The following is a 21647-nucleotide window of genomic DNA, read 5'->3' as shown; positions in this document are numbered from 1 at the left end:
GTTAAATATTTTCCTAACCTAGGTGAATTAAGATTTGAGTTTTGTTTTAAATTCACTGTAAGATACATGTGCTACAACTAGTGGCTTTGTTTCAGATAATGAGAGAGCCTACATATATATATACACACATATATATATGTATATATATACACACACACATATATGTCCATCTCTCAATGGAGATATATATATATATATATATATATCCATTATGCTATGTATATAGGCATAATAAGATAAAGTAAGAAAGAGTAAACTATGTAAAGTGCTGAACAAAATCCGTGTGTGTGTGTGCGTGTGTGTGTGTGAGAGAGAGAAATAATATGTTAATATTTTATTCATCTATTTCCTTTAGATGGAAGTTTAGATTGTTTGAATTATATTGAATTATAATCACTATTTCCTAGGTCCATTATTGTATGTGTCTCTTTGTATATGTGAACAAGTGTTTCTCTAACGTATATATTTAGGAATTACTGAATCAAAAGGCATGGGAATTTTAAATTCTATCAGACATGTTAAGTTACTCATTAAAATTCCTGTATCAATATACATTCCCACCAGTAATGAATGTATAGCATACATTTTCTATGCTCTACCTTAATACTGGGTTAATGGCATTTTTCATTTACTCTAAAGTCTTCCTCTTTTTGCTTCTTTTTTCTTATTCTGCATTAAATGTTTTATAATTTACACTTCTATTATTTTAGTTATTAGCCTTAAATTTGTAGCGTATATTTTAAATGAGTCAAAATTTATATATGTTTATTCTAGTTCTGAATAAGATAACATATTTTAACTTCTATTTGAAAAATTCCTTCATAAATTCTAAGTAGTTTTTGTCTAGTATTTTAATTAAAACCATGTTTAGCTCTTTTTCCGGCTGGAACCATGGAGGGTGCGGAAGAGAAGAAGAAGAAGGTTCCTGCTGTGCCAGAAACCCTTAAGAAAAAGAGAAGGAATTTCGCAGAGCTGAAGATAAAGCGCCTGAGAAAGAAGTTTGCCCAAAAGATGCTTCGAAAGGCAAGGAGGAAGCTTATCTATGAAAAAGCGAAGCACTATCACAAGGAATATAGGCAGATGTACAGAACTGAAATTCGAATGGCGAGGATGGCAAGAAAAGCTGGCAACTTCTATGTACCTGCTGAACCCAAATTGGCGTTTGTCATCAGGATCAGAGGTATCAATGGCGTGAGCCCAAAGGTCCGAAAGGTATTGCAGCTTTTGCGCCTTCGTCAAATCTTCAATGGAACCTTTGTGAAGCTCAACAAGGCTTCGATTAACATGCTGAGGATTGTAGAGCCATATATTGCATGGGGGTACCCCAATCTGAAGTCAGTAAATGAGCTAATCTACAAGCGTGGTTATGGCAAAATCAATAAGAAGGGAATTGCTTTGACAGATAACGCTTTGATTGCTCGATCTCTTGGTAAATATGGCATCATCTGCATGGAGGATCTGATTCATGAGATCTATACTGTTGGAAAACGCTTCAAAGAGGCAAATAACTTCCTGTGGCCTTTCAAGTTATCTTCTCCACGAGGTGGAATGAAGAAAAAGACCACCCATTTTGTAGAAGGTGGAGATGCTGGCAACAGGGAGGACCAGATCAACAGGCTTATTAGAAGAATGAACTAAGGTGTCTACCATGGTTATTTTTCGAGTCTCGTCAGTTTAATAAACAGTGCCTGCTCTCAAAATGAAAAAAAAAAAAAAAAAAAAAAAAAAAAAAAAAAAAAAAAAACAACAACAACAACAAAAAAAAAACCATGTTTAAATACATGGAGAATTATTGTTATTTTCTTATCACAAAATATTTTCTTGGTTGACCAAAATGGACTACTAATTTCTTCTTTTATTTTACTATATTATTTTGAATATTTTTCTGTCTTTTCAGAGAATTGTTTTTATTTCCATCTATAATTCCTGGTCTTCAACTTTTTCATTTAACAGGTTTCATAGTATTAAAATTTCATAGTATTAAAAGTAAAACATATTTACATTTATGTTATTTTAAGTTGATTGGTTTGTTTTATATAAAGATCTAATTTCAATTTCTTTTTAGAATTTTTAGGCTATGACTCATTAAAGTTTGCGATCTATTGTTGCTAATAAGTAGTGCTCTCTCAATTTATAAGATTTCTTTTTCTACAAGCTGATTCTTCCTCCATAATACAGCGGGAGCACTTAAGTGAATAGTGAATGCTAAAATAGAGAAGAAAATTTACTAATCAGAATGATTTTCATCCAGAATTTGACGTAATTTTAGTTTTTACAAGAGTTCAATAATGATTACATACTTGCATAGGTTACATTTCCAAATTTCACATAAATCTACCATTTGATAATAAAGAATAATATGCCATAAAAATAAAAAAAAATGAGAAAAATAGCAAAATTGATTTATTAACTTGTCCTAGCTTGGGTTTGCTCCAAACAGAATCTGAATCTAAGAACAGCACTTAGCTAATTCATTTGGAGAACCTATGTCAATGATCAGAAGTAGAAAGACTGGGAAGAATAAAAGAGAAAAACCCCATTTAAGGGTGAAGAATGAGTTGCATATTTCTGTGCTAAAATGGACATCATTGTTGCTGGGATACTCCAAGTGACTTTTTACCATACATCCCAGAATTGTCCATCTGAGACACAAATAAAGCGAATATGTATCAATTGACTTTTGCTGCTCATGGATCAAATTTTGTCCCAGAATTATTATATCCTTTCCACCTCCAAGTTTATACATGCAAAGAGTTCCCAAGTTTTAATAATCGAAAGGATTAAACAGACACCACTGAGCATACTTGCATAAAGGTAATATTTGAAGGCAAACAATATGTTCCAGTAAGAGAAAGAGTGCAGAAAGTATCAGGTCCTGGATACATTCCATGCACCAGCTCCGAGAGGCCTTATTCTCTCACACACACACGTAGACAGTGCTTTTTCTGCAGCTTGAACTACCAACTTCTGAGTGAAGAATCTTGGTTGCCAAAGAGCTCAACGCAGAAGATCTAGTGAGGGTTTGCAGTACACCACAGGCCACTAAATCAAGAAAGCTGACTTAACTGATTAGGCTCATAGTAAACTACCAGTACAGAAACTGATTTGTAGATCATCAGGAGAGTTTCAACTTTAAACTGCACGTCATAAGTCTTGCACTTACCTTAGCTAAGAGTCAAAAACGGGATAACCAGGAATCCCCAGAGACAGAGATGAAGCTTTTTCAGCCCAGCTGTAAATCAGCTCTGTATCCACAGTGCATGTGGCAGAATGGCTGAGCAGGCTCCTGCAGGCATCCGCATGGTAGAGAGAGAGGCTGTCCAAGGCATAAAGCAAAAGATTTGAGATACAGCTGAGCAAGGGGTTTTCATGATAACTCTCAAATATTATCTGTCAGTATGCTAGTGATCACAAAAGGTGGGGATAAGAGTGTGTAAAATGAAGCATGAAAAATATTCAACACATAGAAAGAGGATTCAGTGTCTTTTACTGGCAGGGCCCTTAGACTATATTACTTGTATTTTATACATAAAAACTTAACATTTCTTAATAGATAGCTTTTTAGTTATCTTACAGAAACAGATCTGAAGGTGATAATGTATCACATCTTGCCAACATCACTGTACCATTTCCAAGTTTCTTGGAGAAATTTGTTTATTTATCTTTCACAAGAGTCTTATAACACCTCTCCAAACAAAAATAATATTAACATTAATATTAATAATGAAAGATAAGTTTTGTTTTTAAAATAGATTGATAATTAGAAGAAATAAATATTTACTGAGTATAACATATTTGTATAATTATAGTCTAGTCCCAATACGTACATAAGTTGGCAACTAGTAATAAAGAAATACCTTCAAATGAAAAATCATGATTAATACTTTGTACATTTCTTTGGGATCATCGATTAATATTTAGCATTTCCAGCCATATAGTATAGTTCTGAAATATGAGTAGCTTGAAAGTATTAGGAGTATTTTTTTGTTTATTTGTTTTGTTTTTTTTGAGATGGAGTTTCACTCTGTCGCCCAGGCTGGAGTGTAGTGGCGCAATCTCCACTCACTGCAAGCTCTGCCTCTCGAGTTCACGGCATTCTCCTGCCTCAGCCTCCCGAGGAGTATTTTTTAAAGACAAAACTCAGTTTAACATTTTCAAAAACCCATACTTATTTAAAACGTTGAGGATTATCAGAAGATGTTCAACATCTCTCAGTGACTCTAAGTTGGAAAAAGAAAATCCAAAGGCTCTAAAAGCTTTTACAAAATTTAGAAGAGTAATTTGGAGTGACACGGATGAATTCATAAATAATATAAATATTAGAAACTTTTAGGAAAACGTAATGCCTTTTTATATAGAAATAGTTGTGGAATTAATACAAGTTCATGTTTAAATATGGGATACATATTTCACTTCTTAATTTGCGTAATTCACTCCTCCCACATAGAAAAAACAAATGTTTCCATCAATAAAGTACACAATCCTTCATGAAATTGACATGTTCTATGTTTTTTCTTTCCCATTTGGAAAATCATATGCAAATATAATACATATTACAGACTTATGCAAGTTAAAGTGGAAATATAATTGTTCAGTAAACAAATTATCTAAGTGAATTTATAAAGAAAAAAGAACTTTACTTTCATGGCAATCAAATCTCCATTGTAATCAGCCTACATAGGATAAATTTTGAAAGCTGTATCATAATTATACAAATGTACACAAATGTAAATAAATATAAGAATAATGTTAAATGATTTAAGAATACAAAATGCTAGGTTATAATATAAGGATATGATAAGTAGGGGGCGGAGCAAGATGGCCGAATAGGAGCAGCTCCAGTCTCCAACTCCCAGCGCGAATGACACAGAAGACCGGTGATTTATGCATTTTCAACTGAGGTACTGGGTTCATCTCACTGGGGAGTACCGGACGATCGGTGCTGGTCAGCTGCTGCAGCCCGACCAGCGAGAGCTGAAGCAGGGCAAGGCATTGCCTCACCTGGGAAGTGCAAGGGGGAAGGGAGTCCCTTTTCCTAGCCAGGGGAACTGAGACACAAAACACCTGGAAAATCGGGTAACTCCCACCCCAATACTGCGCTTTAAGCAAACAGGCACACCAGGAGATTATATCCCACACCTGGCCGGGAGGGTCCCACACCCACGGAGCCTCCCTCATTGCTAGCGAAGCAGTCTGTGATCTACCGGCAAGGCAGCAGTGAGGCTGGGGGAGGGGCGCCCGCCATGCTGAGGCTTAAGTAGGTAAACAAAGCTGCTGGGAAGCTCGAACTCGGTGGAGCTCACAGCAGCTCAAGGAAACCTGCCTGTCTCTGTAGACTCCACCTCTGGGGACAGGGCACAGTAAACATAACAAACGCAGCAGACACCTCTGCAGACGCAAATGACTCTGTCTGACAGCTTTGAAGAGAGCAGTGGATCTCCCAACATGGAGGTTGAGATCTGAGAAGGGACAGACTCTCTGCTCAAGTGGGTCCCTGACCCCTGAGTAGCCTAACTGGGAGACATCCCCCACTAGGGGCAGTCTGACACCCCACACCTCACAGGGAGGAGTACACCCCTGAGAGGAAGCTTCCAAAGCAAGAATCAGACAGGTACACTCGCTGTTCAGAAATATTTTATCTTCTGCAGCCTCTGCTGTTGATACCCAGGCAAACAGGGTCTGGAGTGGACCTCAAGCAATCGCCAACAGACCTACAGCTGAGGGTCCTGACTGTTAGAAGGAAAACTATCAAACAGGAAGGACACCTACACCAAAACCCCATCAGTACATCACCATCATCAAAGACCAGAGGCAGATAAAACCACAAAGATGGGGAAAAAGCAGGGCAGAAAAGCTGGAAATTCAAAAAATAAGAGCGCATCTCCCCCGGCAAAGGAGCGCAGCTCATCGCCAGCAACGGATCAAAGCTGGACGGAGAATGACTTTGACGAGATGAGAGAAGAAGGCTTCAGTCCATCAAACTTCTCAGAGCTAAAGGAGGAATTACGTACCCAGCGCAAAGAAACTAAAAATCTTGAAAAAAAAGTGGAAGAATTGATGGCTAGAGTAATTAATGCAGAGAAGGTCCTAAATGAAACGAAAGAGATGAAAACCATGACACGAGAAATACGTGACAAATGCACAAGCTTCAGTAACCGACTCGATCAACTGGAAGAAAGAGTATCTGCGATTGAGGATCAAATGAATGAAATGAAGCGAGAAGAGAAACCAAAAGAAAAAAGAAGAAAAAGAAATGAACAAAGCCTGCAAGAAGTATGGGATTATGTAAAAAGACCAAATCTACATCTGATTGGGGTGCCTGAAAGTGAGGGGGAAAATGGAACCAAGTTGGAAAACACTCTTCAGGATATCATCCAGCAGAACTTCCCCAACCTAGTAGTGCAGGCCAACATTCAAATCCAGGAAATACAGAGAACGCCACAAAGATACTCCTCGAGAAGAGCAACTCCAAGACACATAATTGCCAGATTCACCAAAGTTGAAATGAAGGAAAAAATCTTAAGGGCAGCCAGAGAGAAAGGTCGGGTTACCCACAAAGGGAAGCCCATCAGACTAACAGCAGATCTCTCGGCAGAAACACTCCAGGCCAGAAGAGAGTGGGGGCCAATATTCAACATTCTTAAAGAAAAGAATTTTCAACCCAGAATTTCATATCCAGCCAAACTAAGTTTCATAAGTGAAGGAGAAATAAAATCCTTTACAGATAAGCAAATGCTTAGAGATTTTGTCACCACTAGGCCTGCCTTACAAGAGACCCTGAAGGAAGCACTAAACATGGAAAGGAACAACCGGTACCAGCCATTGCAAAAACATGCCAAAATGTAAAGACCATCGAGGTTAGGAAGAAACTGCATCAACTAATGAGAAAAATAACCAGTTAATATCATAATGGCAGGATCAAGTTCACACATAACAATCTTAACCTTAAATGTAAATGGACTAAATGCTCCAATTAAAAGACACAGACTGGCAAACTGGATAAAGAGTCAAGACCTATCAGTCTGCTGTATTCAGGAGACCCATCGCACATGCAGAGACATACATAGGCTCAAAATAAAGGGATGGAGGAAGATTTACCAAGCAAATGGAGAACCAAAAAAAGCGGGGGTTGCAATACTCGTCTCTGATAAAACAGACTTTAAACCATCAAAGATCAAAAGAGACAAAGAAGGCCATTACATAATGGTAAAGGGATCAATTAAACTGGAAGAGCTAACTATCCTAAATATATATGCACCCAATACAGGAGCACCCAGATTCATAAAGCAAGTCCTTAGAGACTTACAAAGAGACTTAGACTCCCATACAATAATAATGGGAGACTTCAACACTCCACTGTCAACATTAGACAGATAAACGAGACAGAAAGTTAACAAGGATATCCAGGAATTGAACTCATCTCTGCAGCAAGCAGACCTAATAGACATCTATAGAACTCTCCACCCCAAATCAACAGAATATACATTCTTCTCAGCACCACATCATACTTACTCCAAAATTGACCACGTAATTGGAAGTAAAGCACTCTTCAGCAAATGTACAAGAACAGAAATTATAACAAACTGTCTCTCAGACCACAGTGCAATCAAACTAGAACTCAGGACTAAGAAACTCAATCAAAACCGCTCAACTACATGGAAACTGAACAACCTGCTCCTGAATAACTACTGGGTACATAACGAAATGAAGGCAGAAATAAAGATGTTCTTTGAAACCAATGAGAACAAAGATACAACATACCAGAATCTCTGGGACACATTTAAAGCAGTGTGTAGAGGGAAATTTATAGCACTAAATGCACACAAGAGAAAGCAGGAAAGATCTAAAATTGACACTCTAACATCGCAATTAAAAGAACTAGAGAAGCAAGAGCAAACACATTCGAAAGCTAGCAGAAGGCTAGAAATACCTAAGATCAGAGCAGAACTGAAGGAGATAGAGACACAAAAAACGCTCCAAAAAATCAATGAATCCAGGAGTTGGTTTTTTGAAAAGATCAACAAAATTGACAGACCACTAGCAAGACTAATAAAGAAGAAAAGAGAGAAGAATCAAATCGATGCAATTAAAAATGATAAAGGGGATATCACCACCGACCCCACAGAAATACAAACTACCATCAGAGAATATAATTAACACCTCTACGCAAATAAACTGGAAAATCTAGAAGAAATGGATAATTTCCTGGACAGTTACACTCTTCCAAGACTAAACCAGAAAGAAGTTGAATCCCTGAATAGACCAATAGCAGGCTCTGAAATTGAGGCAACAATTAATAGCCTACCAACCAAAAAAAGTCCAGGACCAGATGGATTCACAGCTGAATTCTACCAGAGGTACAAGGAGGAGTTGGTACCATTCCTTCTGAAACTATTCCATCAATAGAAAAAGAGGGAATCCTCCCTAACTCATTTTATGAGGCCAACATCATCCTGATACCAAAGCCTGGCAGAGACACAACAAAAAAAGAGAATTTTAGACAAATATCCCTGATGAACATCAATACAAAAATCCTCAATAAAATACTGGCAAACCAGATTCAGCAACACATCAAAAAGCTTATCCACCATGATCAAGTGGGCTTCATCCCTGGGATGCAAGGCTGGTTCAACATTCGCAAATCAATAAACATAATCCAGCATATAAACAGAACCAAAGACAAGAACCACATGATTATCTCAATAGATGCAGAAAAGGCTTTTGACAAAATTCAACAGCCCTTCATGCTAAAAACAGTCAATAAATTCGGTATTGATGGAACGTACCTCAAAATAATAAGAGCTATTTATGACAAACCCACAGCCAATATCATACTGAATGGGCAAAAACTGCAAAAATTCCCTTTGAAAACTGGCACAAGACAGGGATACCCTCTCTCACCACTCCTATTCAACATAGTGTTGGAAGTTCTGGCTAGGGCAATCAGGCAAGAGAAAGAAATCAAGGGTATACAGTTAGGAAAAGAAGAAGTCAAATTGTCCCTGTTTGCAGATGACATGATTGTATATTTAGAAAACCCCATTGTCTCAGCCCAAAATCTCCTTAAGCTGATAAGAAACTTCAGCAAAGTCTCAGGATACAAAATTAATGTGCAAAAATCACAAGCATTCTTATACACCAGTAACAGACAAACAGAGAGCCAAATCAGGAATGAACTTCCATTCACAATTGCTTCAAAGAGAATAAAATACCTAGAAATCCAACTTACAAGGGATGTAAAGGACCTCTTCAAGGAGAACTACAAACCACTGCTCAGTGAAATCAAAGAGGACACAAACAAATGGAAGAACATACCATGCTCATGGATAGGAAGAATCAATATCGTGAACATGGCCATACTGCCCAAGGTAATTTATAGATTCAATGCCATCCCCATCAAGCTACCAATGAGTTTCTTCACAGAATTGGAAAAAACTGCTTTAAAGTTCATATGGAACCAAAAAAGAGCCCGCATCTCCAAGACAATCCTAAGTCAAAAGAACAAAGCTGGAGGCATCACGCTACCTGACTTCAAACTATACTACAAGGCTACAGTAACCAAAACAGCATGGTACTGGTACCAAAACAGAGATATAGACCAATGGAACAGAACAGAGTCCTCAGAAATAATACCACACATCTACAGCCATTTGATCTTTGACAAACCTGAGAGAAACAAGAAATGGGGAAAGGATTCCCTATTTAATAAATGGTGCTGGGAAAACTGGCTAGCCATAAGTAGAAAGCTGAAACTGGATACTTTCCTTACTCCTTATATGAAAATTAATTCAAGATGGATTAGAGACTTAAATGTTAGACCTAATACCATAAAAATCCTAGAGGAAAACCTAGGTAGTACCATTCAGGACATAGGCATGGGCAAAGACTTCATGTCTAAAACACCAAAAGCAACGGCAGCAAAAGCCAAAATTGACAAATGGGATCTCATTAAACTAAAGAGCTTCTACACAGGAAAAGAAACTACCAGCAGAGTGAACAGGCAACCTACAGAATGGGAGAAAATTTTTGCAATCTACTCATCTGACAAAGGGCTAATATCCAGAACCTACAAAGAACTCAAACAAATTTACAAGAAAAAAACAAACAACCCCATCAAAAAGTGGGCAAAGGATATGAACAGACATTTCTCAAAAGAAGACATTCATACAGCCAACAGACACATGAAAAAATGCTCATCATCACTGGCCATCAGAGAAATGCAAATCAAAACCACAATGAGATACCATCTCACACCAGTTAGAATGGCGATCATTAAAAAGTCAGGAAACAACAGGTGCTGGAGAGGATGTGGAGAAATAGGAACACTTTTACACTGTTGGTGGGATTGTAAACTAGTTCAACCATTATGGAAAACAGTATGGCGATTCCTCAAGGATCTAGAACTAGATGTACCATATGACCCAGCCATCCCATTACTGGGTATATACCCAAAGGATTATAAATCATGCTGCTATGATAAAACATGCACACGTATGTTTATTGCGGCACCATTCACAATAACAAAGACTTGGAATCAACCCAAATGTCGATCAGTGACAGACTGGATTAAGAAAATGTGGCACATATACACCATGGAATACTATGCAGCCATAAAAAAGGATGAGTTTGTGTCCTTTCTAGGGACTTGGATGCAGCTGGAATCCATCATTCTTAGCAAACTATCACAAGAACAGAAAACAAACACCGCATGTTCTCACTCATAGGTGGGAACTGAACAATGAGATCACTCGGACTCGGGAAGGGGAACATCACACACCGGGGCCTATCATGGGGAGGGGGAAGTGGGGAGGGATTGCATTGGGAGTTATACCTGATGTAAATGACGAGTTGATGGGTGCAGCACACCAACATGGCACAAGTATACATATGTAACAAACCTGCACGTTATGCATATGTACCCTACAACTTAAAGTATAATAATAATAAATAAATTTTAAAAAAAAGAATATGATAAGTAAAATTTGAGAGGAAACTACATGAGGAATAATATTTTTTAATGGTTTCAGTGAATATGAAGAATCATAGGAAACAGTAACATATCAGTCAGGATTCAATTAGGAGACCAAACTCACACAGTAATTTGAACAAAATACTTTTTAATTATTATATAGTAGGTAATTGATTTTGAAAGAGTAAAGAGCACACTAGATAACACTCTGGATCTGAGGGAGAATATCCAAAAATATATAAACTTGAAGAAGTATCTCCCTCAAGACCTGGAAAGAGAAGATGTGGTTAAAACTCACAAGATGGAGGAGAAATTCACTGAGTTGTCAGATCATAACTGGTTCAAAGTCAGCTGGCCAAGATTGGCACACAAGTATCTACAGGCCGGGAATGACAAACTCAAAGCCTCTCACAGTGGAACCTATGGGTTTAGGATGGTAAGTAGAGAAGCTTAGCTGGATCTGGCAAGCTGAAGACATCCTGGTGAGGTTCTGGTTGTCCAAGGCTGGTAAGTCAATTGTTGGGGCAACTCTGAGTCTTATTGAGAGTTCATCCAAGGAGATGACACTGAAACTCCTGGAGGTAAAGGCCACTGCTCATAGGTACATAGAACAAGAAAGAAGAAAATAATTAAACACTGGAACCAGGGGAAAAAAAAAGCGTTTCTTTCTTCTCTGTCCCTAGAATGTTCTCAACTGCCAACATTTAGCAACAGTTACAATAGAAAAATGCTTACAGAGTCTCCATTTCGCAAAGTAGTCAATGAAGAGTGCATGGGATTGGAGCTTAGAATCAATAAATTGATAACTGGCACACACTCATCTTTCTTTACTTTAATTTGATTTGAAAAATTATGTTTAATAAATAAATTCAATTGATTTTTTTCTTTGGAAATAAACTTTTAATATATCACTGAAAATAATTTAAATAATTATTATGTCCACACTTACATATGAGGAATACAAATCTGTGTTGACTCTTAGTCTCACGGCACAAAATTGATAGAGGAACATTTTAGTATACTTTACATTTACAATCATTACAACAAAAAATATGAGCAGGTAATTTAGAAAATATTAATTTACTTATAAAAAATATGCAATACAAAGCATTCAAATTATAAACACACTGAGGTATAGTGGGAGAAGGCTAAAGAAAGGAAATCCTGGGCCCATATTATCAGGACTTCTCTGGGCCACTATCTGTTTACTGGGTTCCAAAAAAGCTAGAACCAGTTGGAGCTAAAGAGAACTTTTCTATTATTTAGATACAAATAATTAACTAATAGATATCCAATAACACCTGCCTATTCAAATTCCATCATCAATATTACAAACATACTGAACAACTGTTATCTGCCAGACACTATGTATTATAAAGTAGGAGAAAACATTAAAAATTTAAAATCTTTATTAGGGAGGAATAAGTAAATACAGATAAATCCCATGTCTATTAACTAAAAAACTAGTAGCATAAAGTTGTAAAATATAATAAAATTAATGCATAATTTTTTGAAATGATAATGAAAATATCTTATATAACTCAATAAGCAGATGCTAAAATATACATTAAAAAATGGGAAATAATATCAAGACTTGCTCCTCCAGATAACAAGAACTATTATAAAAATACAGAAAGCAAGACACTGTAACTTGGCATATGAATAAAGTAATAGATACAATGAACATAACAAAGAACCCAGGAAAGACTCATATTTATTTTACTTGTGAATTTTCATATGACTTTTTTAGATTTCAGATAATTGGGAAAAAATAAAATACTAAAATGAAGTGCTAGATCATTTGGTTATTTATATAGAAAACAAACAAGCAGTTGAAAATTCCAAAATATATATCTCAAACGGTCTGAGAACTAAAAAGTCAAAAATGTTTACATTTATAGACAAAATAATAGATGATCTTTATGCACTTGTGTTAGAAAAAACTTTGTTAAATACAGTAAATCAATCATGAAGCATTTATGAAAAAGTCGAAAAATTTGACCATTGTAGAAGAAATATTTTCATTCATCAAAAGCCATTATCTAAAATGTAAAATCAGGCCTCCCGCAATACTCACACCTGCAATCCCAGCACTTTGGAAGGCTAAAGTGGGTGGATCACCTGAGGTCAGGAGTTCCAGACTAGCCTGGCCAAAATGGTGAAACCTCGTCTCTACTAAAAATACGAAAATTAGCTGGGCGTGCTGTTGGCGCGCACCTGTAATCCAAGCTACTTGGGAGGCTGAGGAACAGGAATCACTTGAACCCGGGAGGCGGAGGTTGCAGTGAGCCGAGATGGTCCCACTGTGTTACAGCCTGGGCGACACAGTGAGACTCTGTTTTGAAAAAAAAAAAAAAAGTGAAATCACAAAAAAGTATCACCACACATATTTGTAAAGAGAGATTACTATCAAGATTATGTAAACAATTTATGTAAATTAATAAGAAAAATATAAACAACTTAATAGAAATATTGATAAACATTTAGAAAGCAGGCCTTTACATAAAAGAAAATATAAATGGTCAACACGTAGAGAAAAATACATTCACACATAACAGAAATTAGAAAAATGCAAGTAAAGCTGAAATTGGACAGGATTTGAAAGGTAACATATTGTCACTGACTGAAGATCTGAAAATACAGTGTTGGTAAAATGGTTAAGTCAAATTAATTCTAACATACAATCTTGGTAGGATCACCTTCTAAATAATGTGGAATTATCCAGTACATTTGACTATTTTCATAATCTACAATTTATTAATTCTAATATATGTTAATCTCTAAAATATTATGAAGACAAGATTAGATATGGATGGGTACCTATGTGAGGGAAAACAAGGAGTCTTTGAGTCAACTTTAACCATCCATGGAATTCCATCTCTCTCAGAAATGGACCTGCATGATATCCTTTCTGAACTCCATCATTGTCTGGGAACAGCCCAGGGGAAGTGTCGACTCCATGTAAACCCAGCGTGCGACTTCACAGAGCAGCTGCTTGGTCAAATATATTTTCTGTCATTAGAGGTTTACAGGATATTTTAATGATCACCAGGGTGTACAACTTATGCCACTCTTTCTCCATATTGGTTTGTGGTACAGCTTCTCCACGGTTTCTATGTGCCATTTTGCCTGAATAAGGTTAGTGGGGTGAACTAAGGCCCCCAACACTTCAGCTGATCTCTGCCCTGAAATGAGCACACATCTCCCCCAACCACCATCTAATCTAAATTGTCTTTAAGCTTTCATTTAGGCAGGTCTACACATGCTGTGTCCCAAATCTTCATTGTTCAAACCTTGATCCTTCTATCCTTCTCAGATCAGTTTGCTGTATATGTTCATTTACACTTAAAAAATGGATCAAAGGAACATTAGGAGGCACATAAGTGGATTACTTAGATTGCACATATATTTCTTCCTTTCACCATTTTGTAAAAGCAGCTCTGTCTCCTCCTGCTGATTATACTCGTGGTTATGGGGATTCTTCTTTTCATCTGCCAGTAAAAAGTCCAAAATATTTTGGCAGCAGCTGCAACTGGTAAATCACTGACATCCTCACTTTGTAAGTGGGGAAAAGTGCAGGTGTCTTGGGGAGTAGTATTTCCAAATATACAGAGCCAATATTTGTGGGAATGGGAAGCACAAGTGCTCAGCTGAATCACTGGAAGTGATGGTAATTTGAGTCCTGTTTTACCTCCAGGGTGAAAGTCCCATATGGCCTTTCGTTTGAGAATATAGCATCATATTGAGGTTTTTGTATAGTGCAGTACATAATCTGACTAGTAGATCCCATTGTTACGTGCTCATCTCACAAGGTCTTTGTGAAGTAGGGTGCCAAGTCGAAGAATACGCTATGGAGGATTTCTTACCTATGTATCAGATATTACATAAGCCTCCTAGAGTGAGAGCTGAGACCTTATTCATCTGCTTTAATAGTGCTTAAAGCATCAGACACAGTGCTTTAGTCAAGTCTACTACTTGGTTAAGCATGTGATCTTCTTGGTTAAGTCTGTGGACTTCTTCCCCCAGACCCACCAGTTTCTCCAGAAGGCAGACTGGTGAATAAATAGAAACATGGTAAGACTCACCACACTTGGTATTTTTTAAAACATATTTAAATTTAATTTTGCCCAATATTTTCTTATGATTATTCTGGGGAAGAATAAAAAGAAGATGCCCTTGTGTCATCAAATCAGGGAGTATGTGCTATCAATATGACATTATTTATGATACTAATTTTGATTAATTAATGATTATCGCATTGGGTAAGGTAGAGAAACTGCCAAGTTTCTCTACAGTAAACTTACTATTTTTCTATGTCCATACCCATTTCATTGTAAATGAGTTGTAAGTCAAACCTATACTCAGTGGAAAGAAAATTGAACTCCATATCTTGGAAGGAGCAGTACCAAAGAATCTGCAGACATTTGTTACAAACGTCGGAGTAATTAATAAGTATTTTGAAGAAGTTTTCTTTTTTCATGAGATGGAGTCTCTCTCTGTCGCCCAGGCTGCACTTCAGTGGCACAATCTCAGATCACTGCAATCTCTGCCTTTCGGGTTCATGCTATTCTCCTGCCTCAGCCTCCCAAGTAGCTGGGTTTACAGGCACGTGCCACCACACCCAGCTAATTGTTGTATTTTTAATAGAGATGGGATTTCACTATGTTGGTCAGGCTGGTCTCAAACTCCTGACTTCAGGTGGCCTGCCCAACTAGGCCTCACAAAGTGCTGTGTTTACAGGTGTAAGCCACAGCGCCAAGCCGCAGATAATTTGAATCTACAAAAGTATGTTGTTTCTCCTTAAATTTTTGCATGTTAATTTTATCATTAAACTGTGGATGTACATGAAGCATTTATTACTGTGGTGTCACTGTGGTCAACCTTTGTCTTCTGCAAGACTCATGCTGAAATTTAATTGCCAATATAATGGAATAAAGGGGGGAACTTTAAGGGGTAATTAGACCATGAAAACTGCACCCACATGAGTGGGTTTAAAAATGTTAGAAAAAGGATTTCAGAATTATGTGCTCTCTCACTTTATCTCTTCCTCTCTGTCTCTGTCTCTCTGCCCTTCTGCTCTCTGTCATGGGAATCTCCAGGCTTTCTCCCACCCAGAGAACGTTATGTGCAAGACACCATCCTGGAGGAAGAGAATAGCCCCAGCAGACATTAAACCTTGGAGTCTTGGCCATAGAATTCCCAGCCTCCAGAACTGTAAGCCAATACATTTATGTTATTTTAAAATCACCTAGTCTCAGTTACTTCATTATAGCAGCACAAACCAAACTAAGGCAGGTATTAATAGGGATTTTCTATTTCCCACATTATTTTTACCTTCACTATTTGAAATTCTTTAAGTAATGTTTACTTGTCGCTAATATATTTATTTGTTTATTTATTATATAATATTTTATTTTTTTTATTACTGCATGGTGGCAAACCACTACAAATTTAGCAGCTGAAAACATAATATTTAATACCTCAGAGCTCTGAAGGTCAGGAGTCTGGCAAGTTGCAGCTAGGTTTTCCAGTCAGAGGACCACAAGAGTGAAATCAGAGTGTTAGCCAGGCTGAATTTTCTTTTAGAGACATTTAAAAAAAAGTTCACCTCCAAATTAATTCATCTTTTTAACAGAATCTAGCTCCATGTGGTTGTAGAGTGAGGGTCCCTTTCTATTTGCTGGCTACCAAATGGAAGTTATTCTCGTCTGCCAGTGACCAGTCTCAGATTCCATTGATGTTGCCCCCAGTAAGCAATTCACTACACCAATATGTTCTTTCATTTGAGTCAGATGGAAGAAGTCTCTCAGACTTCTTGTCAGTGGCAAGTGGTTGAGAACTCTGCTTTTAAAGGGCTTATGTGATAAGGTCAGCCTCAAACACATTGATCAGCCAAATGTATGCTTTCGTATTTGTTTTTTAAGATTGTATATATCGAGATGTACTCTTTGTCCTATAAAGTTTCATGAGTAAAAAAGTATGGCATTATATGTTCACTATTAAAGTATTATTCAGAATAGTTCTGCTGCCCTAACAAATTGCCTTTACATTACCACTCAAATTCTCAGTTCCCACTGAAAGCTGCAACCACTGATTTGTTTACTTTTACTGTCTCTGGAGTGTGCTGTTTTCCAAAGTGTGATATTAGTTGAGTCATATCTGGTCTTTTAAGGCTGGCTTCTTTCATTTAACATATGCCTTGAAGATTTATCTACATCTTTACATGTCTTAAGAACTCATTCTTTTATATTACTGAATAGTAATCCATTGTATGACTATGTAACCAGTTACCTAATAAAGGATATTTTTGTTGTTTCCAATTTTGATAATGATGCATAAAACTCCAGTACACATTTGTGTGCTGTGTTTTGTTTTTGTGTCGAGATAGTTTTTTGGATCAGTTGTGTAAATACTTTTGAGTATGATTGTTTTGTCATATTAAGACTATGTTTAATTCGGTGAGAAATTGCCAAATATTCTTCCAAAGACTATCAAATAATTTAACCACGGTAATTACCCACATGCAATAAATAAAAGTTCCTCTTCCACATTGTTCAGATTTTTTAATTTTAGCCATTCAAGTAAAAGTGCAGTGGTATTTCATTGCTGTTTCACTTTGCATTTTCCTAATGACAAGGGATGTTCTGGACTGAGTATTTTTGTCCTCCCAAAATGCATGTATGGAAACCCTAACCTCCAGTGTGATGGCATTTGGAAATGTAGCCTTTAGGAGGTAATTAGTATTAGACAAGGTCAAGAGGGTGAGGCCCTAATGATGGGATTATGTCCTTCTAAGAAGAAACACCAGAAAGCTTGCTAGCTCTCTCTTCCACTGTGTCAGAACATAGTGAGAAGGCAGCTGTCTGGAAGCCAGGAAGAGAGTCCTCAGCAGAAAACTGGCAATCACCTTGATCTCGTATTTCACAGCCTCCAGAAGGGTGAGAAATAAATTTCTGTTTTTCAGGCCACCCAGTCCATAGTATTTTGTTATAGCAGCCTTTGTTGACAAAGACAGATGTTGACTATCTTTTTAGATGCTTATATTTCCCTTGATCTTTTTCAGTGAGTTATCTGCTTATATTATTGGCTAAAATTTTAATTTTAATTGAGTTAATTTCTTACTTTTGAGTCTGAAGGGTTTTGTGTGTGTAATTTGGATATAATTCCTTCTCAGATACATGTTTTGCACTTAATTTCTGTCATTTTGTGGCTTGACTTTATTCCACTAGTGTCTTTCACAAAACAAATTTAGTTTTAATGAAGTCCAACTTATCAATTATTTCTTTCATTGGCTGTACTTTTGATGTTTAATCTAAACACTCATCACCAAACCCAAGGTCATACAGATTTTCTCCTTTGTTTTATTCTGGATTTGTTATAGTGTTAAAATTTCAAAGTAATATGTGAGCATTTTGAGTAAACTTTTGTATAAAATATGAGGCTGTTTAGAGGTTCACATTTTTTACATATGGGCTTTCAAATATTTCAGGAAATTTTATTAAAAAGAATATTTCTTTTGAATTGAATTGCCATCTCACCATGGTCAAAAATTAGTTTACTATATTTGTGTGCATCTCTTCCTGTGCTTTCTATTCTGTTCCCTTCATCTGTAAGTTTATTCTTTGCCAATACAGTACTTTAATTACTTTAGATTTATAGTAATTCTACTGTTTAGGTAGTACGAATCCTCCAATTCTCTAACTCTGTTCTTCTCTCTCTCTCTCTTTTTTTTTTTTCGTAGATATATTCCAGCTACTCAAGTTTTTTTTTTTTTTCATTTTATATTAACATTATATCTGTTTGTGAATATCTACAACTAGTGGCTGAGATTTTTGACTGACATGACCTTGAGTTTATAGTTTCAATTGGAAAAAATTTATATCTTAAAATTTATTCTTCCAATGCAATAAAATGCATATAATTTAAATAGATCTTTTGTTTCTTTAATCAGAATTTTACAGTTTTCCATATGTAGATTCTATATATATTTTGTTAAATTTAAACCTAAAGATTTCATTGTGGTGGTGGTGTTGCTATGTAAATGTAATTCTTCTTAGATGTAAAACCACATTAATGCAGGTATATAAGAAAACTTTTTCTATATTCACCTTATATCATTCTCTCTTGTGAAACTTATTCTCAGTTTAGAGAAATTTCAGGTAATTATTTGAGGATTTCTACATAAACAATTGTATTATCCAGAAATAAGACAAATAATGAATTTTGTTTCTTGCTTTTTAATATGTACACATTTTTGTTCTTTTTTTCTTGTCTAATTTTAGCAGCTGAAACTTTCAATAGGAAGTTGAATAGTTGTGATAAGATAGGACATCCTAGCCTTGTTCATTTTTGTTTGTTTTCATTTTTTCCATTATATACATATATGTAATATGTATATTATATATATAATATGTACATACCATGTTTAATACCACACATACACATGCACATATATCTCTGTGTGTATGTGTGTTGTGAAACACTATTTTCATATACAAATATATAACAAAATTATTGTTACAGTCAAAGGAATTAACACATCCATCTCCTCGCATAGGTACCTGTATATATGTGTATGTATGTGTGTATGTTAATAGCATTTGAAAACTATTTTCTTAGCATTGTTTTTGATCTTAAGAGAAAATCATTGTGTCTCACTATTAAGTATAATATTAACTGTAGGCTTTTTGTAGATATGCTTTATCAAATTGAGGAAATTTCCTGTAATAGTTTGCTGAGAGTTTGTAACATTTATGGCTGTTTGATATTGATAACAGTTTTATTTGTATCATTTTATATTACCATTTTTCTTTTTGAGCTTGTTGATACAGTAGATTATAAGAATTAATTTTCAAATGTAGAATGAGATTTCCTTAGAAGTAATAAATACCATGTGGCTATGGTATATAATTCTCTTTAAATATTGTTAAATATGCTTTGTGTCTGTATTCATGAGAGACATTCAGCTGGCAGTTTTGGTTTCTTGAGATGATATTATTTGATTTTGGTATTAGGGGAATCCTGACCTCATAGAATGAATTAGGGAGTGATCATTCTGGTTCTACTTTTAGGTAGAGATTATTGAAAATTACTGTTACTTCTACTTTAATTTACTAGTGAAACCATCTTAACTTAGTGCTTTCTATTTAAGGTTGATTCAATTTATTTATCTATCTAGAGACAAGGTCTTGCTCTATCATCAAGGCTGTAGTGCAGCGGCATAAACATAGTTCACTGCAGCCTTAAAATTCTGGGCTTAAGCAATTCTCCTGCCTTAGCTTCCCAGTAGCTAGAGCTATAGGCACATACCAGTATGCTGGGCTAATTTCTAAATTTTTTTATAGAGATAGGGTCTCACTATGTTGCTTATGCTGGAAATCATATATATATAAAAAATATATGTATATATGTACATATCATGTACATATTATACATACATATACATGAGTGTGTGTGTGAGAGAGATTAAATGGTATTTTTCTTCTCCCTTCTTTTTTTTTTTTTTTCTTTGAGGTTGACTTTCACTCTTGTTGCCCAGGCTGGAGTGCAATGGCGTGATCTCTGCACACCACAGCCTCCCCCTCCCTGAATCAAGCAACTCTCCTGTCTCAGCCTCCCAAGTAGCTGGGATTACAGGCATGCTTCACCACACCTGGCTAATTTTTTTTTTTCATTTGATAGGTTTATTTATTTATTTTGAAGATTCTTATTTCTTTTTACTATCTTTTTTTTTTTTTTTTTTACACTTTAAGTTCTAGGGTACAACGTGGAGGTTTGTTACATATGTATACTAGTGCCTTGTTGGTGTGCTACACCCATCAACTCATCATTTACATCAGATAGGACACCCAATGCCATCCCTCCCCCCTTCCCCCTCCCCATAATAGGCTCCAGTGTGTGATGTTCCCCTTCCAGAGTCCAAGTGATCTCATTGTTCAATTCCCACCTATGAGTGAGAACATGCAGTGTTTGATTTTCCATTCTTGCGATAGTTTGCTGAGAATGATGGTTTTCAGCTGCATCCATGTCCCTACAAAGGACACAAACTCATCCTTTTTTTATGGTTGCATAGTATTCCATGGTGTATACGTGCCACATTTTCTTAATCCATTCTGTCACTGATGGACATTCGGGTTGATTCCAAGTCTTTGCTTAATTTTTGTATTTTTAGTAGAGACAGGTTTCTCCATGTTGGTCAATCTGGTCCTGAACTCCTGATCTCAGGTGATCTGCCCAACTCAATCTCTCAAGGTGCTGGGATTACAAGCATGAGTCACCGCACCTGGTCTTTTCTCCGTTCTTTTAACTTATCTATGTGTTGATATTTTAAATGGATTTGTTGATACCGGGTGATACAGTTTGGATCTCTGTACCTATCCAAATCTCCTGTTGAAATGTAATCCTCAATGCTGGAGGTAGGGCCTGTTGGGAGGTGATTGAATCAGGGGGATGATTTCTCATGGTTTAACACCATTCCCCTAGTGCTGCTCTTGTGATAGAATTCTCACGAGATGTGGTTGTTTAAAAGTGTGTATCTCTCCTTATCCTGCTCCCGCCATGTGGGGTGCTTGCTTCGCCTTTGCCTTCCACCATAATTGAAAGCGTCCTGAGCACCCCCTGCCCCCGCACAAGAAGTCAAGCAGAAACTAACTTGCAGAACTGTGAGCTAATTAAACCA

General features: G+C 36.4%; 1 protein-coding gene across 1 annotated transcript; it reads left to right on the top strand.

Annotated features, from left to right (window-relative positions):
- Positions 1–876: 876 nt before the first annotated feature.
- Positions 877–1701, top strand: LOC105463372 (large ribosomal subunit protein uL30). Its single transcript, XM_071091196.1, has one exon. The coding sequence runs from the start codon at positions 892–894 to the stop codon at positions 1636–1638; it is 747 nt and encodes a 248-aa protein (XP_070947297.1). The 5' UTR covers positions 877–891; the 3' UTR covers positions 1639–1701.
- The last annotated feature ends 19946 nt before the right edge of the window (positions 1702–21647 follow it).

The sequence above is a fragment of the Macaca nemestrina genome, chromosome 2 (assembly GCF_043159975.1).
Source record: "Macaca nemestrina isolate mMacNem1 chromosome 2, mMacNem.hap1, whole genome shotgun sequence".
Taxonomy (NCBI): Eukaryota; Metazoa; Chordata; class Mammalia; order Primates; family Cercopithecidae; genus Macaca; species Macaca nemestrina.
The sequence above is the reverse complement of the archived record's forward strand: the minus strand, read 5'-3'. Positions and strand labels throughout refer to the sequence as shown.

What these genes read in the sequence shown, in the direction of transcription:
- LOC105463372 (XM_071091196.1), top strand. Translation starts at nt 892, where the DNA reads ATGGAGGGTGCGGAAGAGAAGAAGAAGAAGGTTCCTGCTGTGCCAGAA.